The sequence below is a fragment of the Leptonychotes weddellii genome, chromosome 8, assembly GCF_054177405.1.
Source record: "Leptonychotes weddellii isolate Sample4059 chromosome 8, ASM5417740v2, whole genome shotgun sequence".
Classification (NCBI taxonomy): domain Eukaryota; kingdom Metazoa; phylum Chordata; class Mammalia; order Carnivora; family Phocidae; genus Leptonychotes; species Leptonychotes weddellii.
In genome coordinates, this window is record NC_138376.1 from 77,243,763 (window position 1) to 77,256,947 (window position 13,185).

The 13,185-nt window shown below is 36.2% G+C and overlaps 1 protein-coding gene across 1 annotated transcript; it reads right to left on the reverse strand.

Moving 5' to 3' along the window:
* Positions 1 to 5,206: 5,206 nt before the first annotated feature.
* On the reverse strand, positions 5,207 to 5,872 carry LOC102741324 (putative uncharacterized protein C6orf52). Its single transcript, XM_081827489.1, has one exon. The coding sequence runs from the start codon at positions 5,824 to 5,826 to the stop codon at positions 5,374 to 5,376; it is 453 nt and encodes a 150-aa protein (XP_081683615.1). The 5' UTR covers positions 5,827 to 5,872; the 3' UTR covers positions 5,207 to 5,373.
* Positions 5,873 to 13,185: the final 7,313 nt, after the last annotated feature.

Genomic DNA, 13,185 nt, shown 5'->3' on the forward strand with positions numbered 1-13,185 from the left:
AGTATTTTTATACTACAAGTTTCACTTAAGTTGCTGCTTTAGCTGCATTTCACAAATGATACTGTGTTTTTTATATTTGGTTGAAATAATTTTAATTTTCTTTGAGTCTTCTCCCTTGAGTACATGAACTGTTTAGATGTGTATCATTTAATTTCCCATTACTTAGAAAGTTTCCATGTATCTTTCTGTTACTGGTTTATAGTTTAATTAAATTATGTCCTGAGAAAGGCTTGATATGACCTATATTCTTTTAAATTTGTTCAGGTTTATTTTACAGCTCAGAATATGGTTTATTTTGGTGAGTATCCCATGTGCACATGAGAAGAATATGTATTCTACTACTGTTGGCTGAAGTGTTCTCTTTTTGTTTGTTTGTTTGAGTGTTCAGACTTTCAATATGGAAAATTACCTGCATGACTTGATACCTAAGAATGATATTATATTCCTCCAGAGAAAAATTGTATTTGCTTCTAGAAGGCATTTAAAGAAAGTTAATCCTGGATCATTGGACCCAGACCTGGGACAAAGAGATCTATAGATAGAACTTGAAGGATCCTTGAACATAGATGGGGAAAATTGTGTTTTTATTTTCACTAATCTCGAACAAAGTTTTAGCACTTCATTATGATTGTTACAAGTTACAGTAGTATTTTTAAAACCTAACTGCTTTGTCACCAATAGAAATCACAGGTATTTTGATGTTACAACACATATGTTGCAGATATCTAAACACATTATTTACACTCATCACTACTTAGAAATGCACTAATAAAGAAGCATGGATCATTACGTATTTTCCTTTCTTTGGAAAAAACAGCCTCCTAACCAGTCTCTTGATCTCTGTCTTGGCTGTTCCCCACAATACTTGATTCTCTATATTATTGCTATCGATATATTTACACTATATATGCAGATATAGAGATAGACTATAGACATACTATTTATAGATACATGCTATCATATATCTGTACTACCATACAGATACGTGTTTGTTGAATAAGTGAATGAATTTGTTTCTCAATTTTTTTTTCCATTTTCTTCTTTTCTTATTTTCGTTCTTAACATAATTTGAATATAATAAAATTACATACTGCTCAAGAATTGTAATGAGATTTATTGGATAGATGTACTAACTTTCTATAGTCACTGTGATAAATTATAACAAATTTAGTATCTTAAAAACAACATAAATTTATTATCTTACAGTTCTATAGATCAGAAGTCTCATATAGATCTCACTGCTAAGATTAAGGCATTGTCATGGTGCATTCCTTTCTGGAGGGAGGCTCTTGTATCCATTTCTCTAGTATCCATCTGTCTTTGTTATTATTATTCCAGTGGTTCCATTTTTCTTGACTCATGGCCTTCTCCTTCCATCATCAAAGTTAGCAACATTGGGCCAGTCTTCATATTGCCATCTTTCTGACTCTCCCTTCGAATTTCTTCTTCCACTTTTAAGGACCTTTGTGATTACACTGTGCCCACATAGATAATTCAAGATAACCTCTATTTTAAGATTAGCTGATTAGCAACTTTACTTCCACCTATAGCCTTAATTTAACTTTGCCATATAACCTAACATATTCACAGATTCCAGGAATCAGGTTGTAGACATCTTTAAAGAAAAGGTATTATTTTTAACTACTATAATAAATAATGTAGGTATTTCTCTTTTCCATGCACTTCTTTCATGCAAGAATTAAAAAAATTAGAAATGTATCTGAAGAATATACTTTGATATGGCAATAGCACATGGGTGAAAGATTTTATTATCCTTATAAAATTTTAAAATACTGACAAATTTTTAAGACATTAAACCTATATTTTTCTATTTAGAAGACTACTAAGTATAAAGGTTTACTTAGGATTTTTTTTAATTAGCAATATTTTTTATGATTCAAGGATTTATGAAGTCATACATGCAAAACATACTGCTAATTGCATTAGCAAACAATCAATGTAAAAACACCCCACAATTCTACAACTGTCAATTTAAAAATTTTGTTCCAGTGGTTGAAAGATCCAACCTTGTCTTCTTTCCAGTGTGTTTTACAGAACTTTGTTAACCCGAGCAGGGGCTTACAGAACCTCACAGACCCAAAGGAACATGGTTAGGCAGAGCAATAGGAAGGGTGCTTCCATCGGAGTGAGGCAAAGAGGAGGGTCAGCATTAGTCAAGGTACAGCGTAGGTAATCTGGCAAGACAGTGATGTTAAGAAAGTTCATAGTTTAGGAATATCTAAAATATTTCAAAAACTATAAAGCTGCCACACACGATTTTTACACCTAGTTACTAGAAAATGAAGGAAAGCACTTATTAACTTTGAATAAAGTAATGAGGAAACAGGAATGCACTTTTACTAACCTACAAAAAAAATGTCTGATGCATTATCAGAAGGATTTTATAATACAAGGAGGCATATTGCTCATTAAGAAGGGGTTCTATAAGAAAAGCACTGTTAGCAACTATGGGAATACCAGCTCAAAGATGACTTAAATGACCAATTTCAGGAAGGAAGGCAAGTCTAAGAATAAAGGAAAAGCTTAAAACTACTTAGTGATAATACTGACTTTTCTTTGTCATTTACTGCATTTGACAGAGATTGACCTTTTAAAATTTCACCTATGACACTTTTACTCATTTTAATTATGGCGTGTCCAATACAGTGTAAATAATCTCCATGTTTTGTCAAAATACTGTCTTCATTCTTTGATCAGGACGCGTGCTGCATACACCCCACCGTGGTGCGCCCAGGGCTAGAGCAGACACTTCATCGGAGGGACACGGGAGTAAGAGGTGTGTTCACAATCTCAGCAAAAGCAAATACACTGTTTTGTTGTTTTGTTTTTTGTTTTTGTTTTTATTTTAAATCTCACTACAAAATAAAAAAGATTGATCCAAAGAGTTGAGTCATTACACTCATTCCATTATGACATACAATACAATGTTAGGGAATGGACAGGGGTTGATAAGTTAGGGGTGCGTTAGATAGCAACATTTCAGGAAGGAGGCTGTGCTGCTTTTCTATCAGAAACTACTTAAGAAGTGTGTCTGCATTTCCAAAGAGATGCTGCAGTCTCTTCTTAAAGACAAAGGTCTTGAATGGTTTAGTGCTTAGTGTTCTCAGCACAATGCCACTTAGTTCACAAGGTATTTTGGCAACTCTTATTGTGAACAAGAATAGGGGCTTTTGAAAAAATATGGCTTTAAGAAATATTGCCATTTTAGGGCTAAATTTTAATATAATGTGAAAGTTTGTAGTCTTACACTTTAAACCAACAAAGCCTAAAAATTACTGCTTGGTTCAAAATGGTTTTATGGAAAAACTAAACCTGAGGGTCAGTGATGGGAGTCAGCTTCTTCTTCAGTTTCTTTTTTTTTTTTTTTAAGATTTTATTTATTTATTTGACAGAGAGAGACACAGCGAGAGAGGGAACATAAGCAGGGGAGATGGGAGAGGGAGAAGCAGGCTTCCCGCCGAGCAGGGAGCCCAATGCGGGGCTCGATGCGGGGCTCGATCCCAGGACCCTGGGATCATGACCTGAGCCGAAGGCAGACGCTTAACGACTGAGCCACCCAGGCGCCCCTCTTCTTCAGTTTCTTGATCGTGTCTTTGTCCTCCCTGAGATCAAGTTTTGTCCTCACCAAGATGATGGGGGTGTTGGAACAGTGGTGTCCCACTTCAGGGTACCACTTTGCTCCAACGTTTTCAAATGATGCAGGACTCACAAGAAAAAAGCAAATTAAGAATACATCTATTTGTGGGGCGCCTGGGTGGTTCAGTCGTTGGGCGTCTGCCTTCGGCTCAGGTCATGATCCCAGGGTCCTGGGATCGAGCCCCGCATCGGGCTCCCTGCTCCGCGGGAAGCCTGCTTCTCCCTCTCCCATTCCCGCTGCTTGTGTTCCCTCTCTCTCTGTATCTCTGTCAAATAAATAAAATCTTTAAAAAAAAAAAAAGAATACATCTATTTGTGAATGGGATGGGCTCTGTAATCTGTTAATCTTCTTGTCCAGCTGTATCCCATTAACCCAGAGTCACCAGTTTCCCATCTACCATAACATTGGCAGAGTAGTTATCAAAGACAGTGGGTTTATATTCTCCAGGATATGCATGGGTTGTGTAACTGATCAATAGGCAAGTTTTACCTACAGTTCTGTCTCCCACCGCTACACACCTGATGGCCTGCATCTGGGCATTTCTTCGGGCTCTGCGTGCCTCGGCCTGGCAGCAGGGCGCAGGGTGGGGGCTGCTGTCCAGGCCGCCTCGCCCTCCACTGACCTGAAGCCAGAGCCCAGCCTAATCAGCAATATTTCAATGTTTCTTGTATTAATTCTCTTTATATAAAGCAAATGAATACAATGGTTAGATCTACATTTATAGAGCTCATTGAGAATAGTATTTTGGTCATGTATTTTTCTAACCAATCTGGAAAAAATATCCAAAATGAACTTTAAATGATTTCAAAATCGTTGCTAACATTTGCTCAATGTTACTTTCTATGCTGCATCTGAGTAAGGTTTAGAGTCATAGAAAGAATTCTGAAATTGATTACTCAAAATGTCATTTATTCCTTTATTACAATCTATTACTAATCAATTCTTATCATGAATCATTGACAATCACAATGCTAATGACAATTTTGGGGGATGATATTAGGGAGTTTATGAAGTAAAGAAATTGTCAAATGAGTTTATTTCAACCATCCAATTTTAACAATTTAGTATGTGGTATTTTGATGATCACCAAATCCAAATAGTTAAGTAGTATAAATTTAATTACAGTCAGCTGATGCATCTTACTTTCATCTGATGCATTAAAATATCAAATATTAATTTTACTTTATGTTCTTGTGTCAGGCTGAATTAGTTTATTATGTTCAGATACATGCACACATACATTTTGGGGGAGGTTAAATTACATAGGCTTATGTAATTTAACAATTTTCACAAAATGAGATACACACATGAATCTCTTTTGAGATGTAAGTTATTCAGATGTTGCTATGTAGAAATCTGGTTTCCAATACTGCTTATTGAACCACTGGAATTCATGAATTGATAACAACTCTAGTCTCAGTGACTTTCAAAACAAAGATGTATTTTCTCTCATCACATGTAGGCTACAAGTTTGCTGTGCTTTTGTGCTCTGTGTCTTCAATGGGATCAACACTTGTAGCCTACTTGTAGCCTTTTTTTTTTTTTTTGGATGTGCTGGTAAAGTTTATTTACATCACATTTTATCATGTCAGTCACAATCAAGACCTGGAGATCTGCATTTACATATAGCATCCAGTACGTTCCTGGGAGAATTTTTGTTGTTGTTGCAAAAACAAAAACAAAACAGGAGGCAATCAATAGAACAGTGGGGTAGCTTAATGAACATCATGCTTCTCCACGGGCTCATCTGGGATTTCAGAGTGAACCGTATCCAAAGATTGCCAGTGGCAACTCATGAGAGAGTCGTAGAGTTCCTCACTTTTCATCATAAACTCCTTGTTTAATTCCTCAATATTCACATGAAGGTTTGGATCTTCTAGTGGGTCTTCATCTTGCTTCTCTGCCAGAGCTCTGCTTTCCTTAGGCGGGACCAGAGTTTCAGCTGGGGGTCCAGAGGTCTCCCACACAGAAAGGTCGAGTCCATTTCCATCTGCTGCACAGCCACAGGTGGAGACAGAAAGGGAGTAACCGCTGTGCTGTTGTTCAGACCAGTTGCCGGAGTGGTAAGCTTGGCAGGGTTGGAACACTGGCTTCCCCCTTTGCCAGTACCAGTAATAATGATTTTGTTGAGCTATGCCAAAACCTGCAAAACTCTCCTGCCCCGCCATTTATCCAGAAACTTGGCAGAATGAGACCAGGTCTCCACAGTTTTTATTCCTGTATCAGAAATTCCAGGTAAGGGGGCTAACACCTCTCACGCCAGCAAATACCTCTCACAACTGCCTGAGAATGAAACATGTTTACCCTTTTGTGTAAGTTTGTTTTTTCTTATACTAGTTATAACATTTATGAATCATATATTATAGCAGTAGCAAAAAAAAAAAAAAAAACCCAAAAAACAAAATCAAACCCCACAGCACTAACACTATCTTTGTATCACAAAGAGAAAAACAAGCTCTTTTAATAAACAAGTAGGTGCTTATAGTAAATTTTAGACAAAATGCATATTGAAACATACTCCCTCATTTTTAAGTCTATTGCCTTTTATTATATGTTATAAATCCTAAAATTAATTAGAACTGCACAAATGATAAAAATAAAATCCCCAACACTACAAGCATGAAACATGCTGGCTTTGGAACGGAGGGAAAAGTTCAAGTAAGCTACTGAACATGTAATGGCTCTTAAAGGTTCTCCTCAAAACTGTCACATGTCACTTCTACTCAGATTCTTACCCCAAACAAATTCACATGGCCAAGCCAAACAACAGCTCCACCCACAGGAAAGCACTGCAAGTTACATGGCGATGGGCAGCCGTGTGCAATCGTTACAGAGTCTCAGAATGAAAATAATAGAAAATAAAAATATAAGCAAGCTGCCTCTCTTGGTCCCAGATTTTCCCTTTCTCCTTTCGGCATCAAAAATATATACTGTGACATAGAATGCATTACATATCTCCCTCCGAACTAATGTTGTACTCTGTGTGAGGTGTTTTGGTATAAAGAATATTTGATTTGTAGGGGCGCTTGGATGACACAGTCGGTTGAGCATCTGACTCTTGGTTTCGTTTCAGGTCGTGATCTCGGGGTCATGGAATCAGGACCCACTCTGCACTCAGCTTGGAGTCTGCTTGGGATTCTCTCTCCATTTCCCTCTGCCCCTCCTGCTTGTGCTCTCCCTCTCAAACAAATAAATAAATCTTAAAAAAAAGAATATTTGATTTATAAATAGGTTTTGATATCATCTAGTCAATCCCACTTATTGTACGAATTAAGAATCAGAGAGTTCAACAAATTTCCTTGATGTCCTAAAGTTAAGAACATAGGTCCTCTGTCTCTAACTTTATTATTTTTTTTCTTTTGCATGAGATCTTTACCCTTGGAACATTTTCCAACCTGAAAAGAGCAGATTAGACGTATATGTGAATAGAATTTGTATGAAGAGAAAACAAACAATCTAACACCTCAATAGAAGATTAGAAGCAGCATCTATGGGAGCCCTTGGCAGAAAGGAATTGGCTTTATGTATTTCCAATTAAATCAAGTGCATAAGCTTGATAGGATCTGAAAAGGAATGGTTAAACAACTGTCCTATAGATTTTCCTCTAACATCAAGAATGCCTGAGAATTTGACTCTCCCTATAATCTTTCTTGTATTCCTTACTCATGCAATATATAGGAATATATCAGCTACAAAATAAATGACAATCCTGCTGAGGTTGCCGTGTAGCCATCTGGCTGCTCAGATTGATAATTTATAATGTAGAATTGATGAGTAACCATTAAATGATACAATGTTGCTAAGCTAGAGAATAGGGGCTACTCATTTCATTCTGAGAAGGTTGTGTGACCAGCAAAGTAAGACCTAAAGGGGTGCCAGCGATGACAATTCCCTAAACTGAAGAGTTCCTCATCTACTTGGCTGAGTCTCTTTTGACCATGTGTGACTCAGTACCAAGTAATGAAGACAATCAGAAGCTGCCCTGAAAGTCAGGAGACATCTGCTCTTCTGATGTGTGTGCTCTATCGGCTGTCATCTGTGTTTCATTAAAGCTAAATAAACCTGGTCTACTGTGTGCCAGGACTGTGAACATTTGTTCAAGACCAAGACTACAGTTGCTGGTTGAGAATAGTGGGCATTTCAGCATAAATGCCCATTAGTTTTGAAGGCAATTTTATATATATTTCTGGCTTTCTCCCTTAAACTATATGAGATATTCATTGCATAACAGATGTCATTAGAATATCACAGAAAATTCAAATGTTAGTGATCTCTGATTCACATTTAAGCTAATCCACTTATTAGATGAATTTGAAAGTCACTAAGCCCACTTGATTCTCAATATCCCACCCTACAAAATACTGCTTTTGTTTTTGCTGGTGAATAGAGTTTATTCATTTTTTTTCTGATGCAGAGTAGATGCTCATCAAAAGGTAGCTATTATATATTGTCCTTATTTCCTGCAATTTTAAATAAAAAATACATACATGTATACATAAATATTTTCCTATCTCCCATTTTACCCATTGAGTTGGATTAATTTCAGTAATAGTTTATGGTGCACAAAACTCAATATTTAGTTGATGATCCTCATATTGAAGATAGATGGCTAGTGTCAGAATCAAAATAGAAAGCTGATTCAATTCAAAACAAATCGAATTTATTTTCCATGAGAGCATACTGCCTCGTTTTGGGGGAAAAAAAAAATAGCAAAACTATTTTTGTAAGAATTAATTTTAAAGGATGCATATAACTGAATAATGAAGGTTTTGTAAAATTCTCTCATCAATTATCTTAATAATCATGATGATATAATTTAAATTGGAAAATTTATTACAATTAAAAATTCAGTTATCTTATGATTACTTTTACTTTTGCATATTCCTCCGCATAATTGTGATTGTCAGTTGAGAGTTATTTATGCTGAACACTTCATTATGGTTGCTGCGTGTTTAGAGAAATCCCGTCACAAAAAAGGGGAAATGATTTTTTTGTAGATTTGACCTTGGAGGGAGTTCGAGAATGAAATATATGACATCTGTGAAGCACTCTGAGATCTTTGAAGTAGGAGTTGTAATATAATGTAATATCACAGAAATCTAAGAGATTATGAAAGAGCAATGTGTTAAAGGCAGTTTATCCTTCAGCAGATTAATCTTTGACAGAGCCCCCCAGGCAACTGCTGGAATGCTGGCACCACTGTCAATCGTACTGCCGGTGAGAGAGACGGAACAGCCACAGAACTACGTCTTATAAGCTACTTTTTATTTTTTGTGACTCACGCTGATAAAAAGAGGGAAAAAGTGATGCAAATAAATCAAGAATTAATATGCTACTTTCCTTAGTCTTTTTGAACATTTGACCATTTAACTATTCCACAAAGTAAAAAAAAAAAAAAAAATGGAGCCAGTCATTTTAAAATGGAAAATTGTATGCTTAAGTTTATAGAATATTTTTCTGAGCTACATTTTACACATGAATGCTTCTATAAACAATATATATTTTTCTTATCCCAGAAAAGAGCCCCAATGTAAAACTCCAGTATAAGTGCCCCAGAGAAGCTATTCTCAACTTGGAAGTGCGATATAAAATTTCATATTAGTGTATCTGGATATCTGGATTGGTGCTGAAACCAAAGCTTGTAGTTTGGGGATTTTATTTTTATCATTTGTGCAGTTCTAATTAATTTTAGGATTTATAACATTTTTAAAAATATTCAAAAAGGGTTTTATATGGGTACCAAACTAAATGCAAAATACTATACAGATTAAATGCGAATAGTATACAGTATATACTATAAAATAGGTAAACTCTGAAATCCGAGAGAGTTAATTTGACAGACATTTATTTCTTGGTCCTGGTGTTTCTGATAGAAACTTGCAGGAATCAGTATGAGGGGAAGTTTTCTGGTTCACATAGACATTCTGGAATGCAGGCTGATGAAAACTCTGCCTCTTTCAGCTTTGGTTTCTGAGTTTTTCCTGTGTATTATTATCCAACCAGAACGTTAAGCAAGGTAGATGATGAAGGAAAATGCATGGGAAGCTTTCACTGGGTGGCACTGAAAGAGCTGTATATCCCTGCTGCCCGTATATTTTTTTTTAAGATTTTATTTATTTATTTGAGAGAGAGTGACAGAGATAGTGAGAGCGAGCACTATCAGGGAGGAGAGGGAGAAGCAGGCTCCTGGCTGAGCAGGGAGCCCAATGCGGGGCTCGATCCCGGGACCCTAGGATCATGACCTGAGCCAAAGGCAGATGCTTAATCGACTGAGCCACCCCCGCACCTCACTGACCATGTTTCATTGGCCAAATTTAACCACATAGTCATAAGTAACTACAAAGGATGTTAGAAAATGTATAGTCTAATTTTATGCCAAGGATTTAAGATAGTTTGAAGGCAAATATTCTCGGTCACAGGAAATGTAAGTACCTTATGCAATGCCATGTAACTAATATAAACAAGACTCACAACTGATGTCTTCTGAGCCAATAAAAAATACATCTTTCTTAATAATTTGTTTGGTTTTTTAGTGCTTTCCAGCTAGTAAAGGATTCATTTGTTATTCTGTTTGATTTGCGCCATAACTCTGTGTGAAAGTAATATTATTATCACAGAAATTTGTATTAGGAAGTATCAATGACACAGATTATTTAGGCAAACAGGCAGGACATGAAGCCTTGTTCCATCACTTGCCAGTTGTTAATTTTGTGCAAATTACTTAGACTTTGTCATCTATACTTTCTTTAGAGGTTAAAATACCACCAACATAGGTACCTGGGAAAAAAATACAGTATAACAAAACATGTGCAAAGCATATAGACAGATGGACTACAAAAAGATAATTGAAATTTTAGAAATAGACCTGAACATATATAGTCACCAGATTTATGCCAAAAGTTCCACTGAAATTTGGAACAGTTAAAGTTTTGTATGGAATGAAGTGAACCTTTTTTCCTGCCTCAAATTAAATAGAGAACGTAATTTGAGTGGATTGTAGACCCTAATAAAATAAACATAAAATATAATGTTTCTAGAATTAAACTTTCTAAAATATTTGTATGACCCTGGAGTAGGTCACAAAATTTCTTAAATAGAATATAAAAATACTAGATATAAAAGAAAAAATATTTTGGATTTTATTGTAATTAGGAACTGTTTTTCATAAATGGACAACATTATCAGGATGCAAAGACAAACCACATACAAGAGTGTATGAGAGAGATATATTTGACGTAGAATATGTATTTCAAATATATAAAGAGTTTCCTGCAAATAAGAAAAATAAATAAAACAAAGTAATAAAAAAATAGGCACAAATTTAAATAGACCACACAGTCAAGTGGTCACACTTGGAGTTCCTCAGCAAAACACTCATTAGGAAAATGCAAATTAAAATCTCAATAATATGGCTATACACACTCACCAAAATGGCTACGATTAAAAGTACTGAAAGTTTCAAGAACTAATGAGGGTGTGGAGGGCCTGGAGCATCCATCTATTGATGCATCTGTTTTGGAAAACTGTTTGCATGTTTACAAAATGTAATATATTTGGTAGCTGGTCTCCAAAGATGGCCTCCCAATCCTAGCATTCAAATCTTATCTTATTGCTGTTGACTCAGCCTGCCCTTTGCAACTGGCTGGAACAACTGAAGAAGGCAGATGTGATATTTTGAGATATCTAATCTTGGCCCTCAGAAGCCTTGCAACATCCTGTTGGATCTCCTGGAATGCTCACCTTTGACATTCCCTCATAGATCCCAGTGTCCATTTTTTGAGAATCCCAAACAACATGCAGAAGCAAAAGCAATGAGTAAGTGATTTATTTGAAATAACTCCCAACTGGCAAACAGCTTTAACTGTCTGTTATGGGATTGAGTCATTTTCAATTTCTGGTTCAGTTGCAACTTTAGACGATTCTAGACATGATCTAAAGATGGCAGCAATAATCAAACAACACATTTAAATCAGGAATTTCATACCTAAGTAAGTTCCTAAGATATTACGAATATATCTCACAAAGTTCATGTACAAAAATATTTATAGTAATACTACTCATTACATTTTAAAACTCAAAACAACTCAAATGTCCATTAACGTAGAGAAACATGAACCGGAGTGGGAAGTTGGAGAATTAGTAAGTTTGTGTTAAAGTTAGTACCATGTGTAGTGGTAATAGATCATCCAGTGAGATGTCAGGTATACCGCAGACATTGAAGGCTGCAGGATAGTAGTGACGTTATAAATAAAGTGACTGTTTTTGCAGTTAACTGCATATTTGACAATTTTAAAGCCGTAATAATGGTTGGGTTCTTTCTATAAGGAGAATAGAAATAGAGACTTCCAGGAAAACATATTTTATATGTTCTTCTTTCCCCAGTCTTATAAATTGGTATTAGAGGAATAAAAGTGTTATACTGCAGGGCGCCTGGGTGGCTCAGTTGGTTAAGCGACTGCCTTCAGCTCAGGTCATGATCCTGGAGTCCCTGGATCGAGTCCCGCATCGGGCTCCCTGCTCGGCAGGGAGTCTGCTTCTCCCTCTGACCCTCCCCCCTCTCATGTGCTTGCTCTCTCTCATTCTCTCTCTCTCTCTCTCTCTCTCTCTCGCAAATAAATAAATAAATAAATCGTTAAAAAAAGTGTTATATTGCAAAGACGAGAACTAGAGAGAGGAAAAAAATGAATAAAATATTTAAAATTCTTTGAAAGATAAAAACTAGGAAAAAGAACATGACTTGACTTCTGAAAGCCAAAGAATTTACAGTCTAAGCAGGAAAGGGGGAGACTAACATGGAAATCAGTTTCTTTACAGAATCCCTGAGATATTCAAAACTTAAAGAAAACAGAGAATCGTGTACCAAGTAACCAGAAACTGAACTTCCATGTCCTCCATAAGAAAACAGAGGTTTTCTCACAGGGGAAATTGAACCAAAGGACCCCAGACATCACAGGACACCAAACTCACAGGCATGGGACATGGGGTTTGAAGCTATACTTAATGGTATAATACCAATGTAGCTATTAACTTTTGGTATCCTCTTCTCCATTGTACGTTCTTAACAAAGTAGACAGACATAGGTAGTTCATGGTCCCCATCCCCAAATCTTGCAAAAACTGAACTGCCCCAGGAAAAAGACCATCACATCTGAGACATGGGAATCTCCAAATGAGAAGACTGAATCACACGTAAAATCGCGAGCATGTCCTTCACACACTCTTGCACAGATACAGTCAGAGCTTCTTCACTTTTCAGTGACCTTAAACAAGAAGAGTCGAAGATCACCAGATATTTAAGTAGATCCTTAGGGATGAAATACAAACTAAAATAAAGAGACAAACCACACATTCAGAAGGAAGAAGGGGGCGCAGGGAGCAGAGCAAAACTTAATGTACTGATCCTATTCAGAGAGATAAGATATATTGCTGCCATAAGACATGAAAGTAATGCTATGATGAAGGTTTTGAGGATAAGAGACACCTCTAAAGATTTTAAAACATGATAACTAAAATTTAGAAATAAAATTA

What these genes read in the sequence shown, in the direction of transcription:
- LOC102741324 (XM_081827489.1), bottom strand. Translation starts at nt 5,826, where the DNA reads ATGGCGGGGCAGGAGAGTTTTGCAGGTTTTGGCATAGCTCAACAAAAT.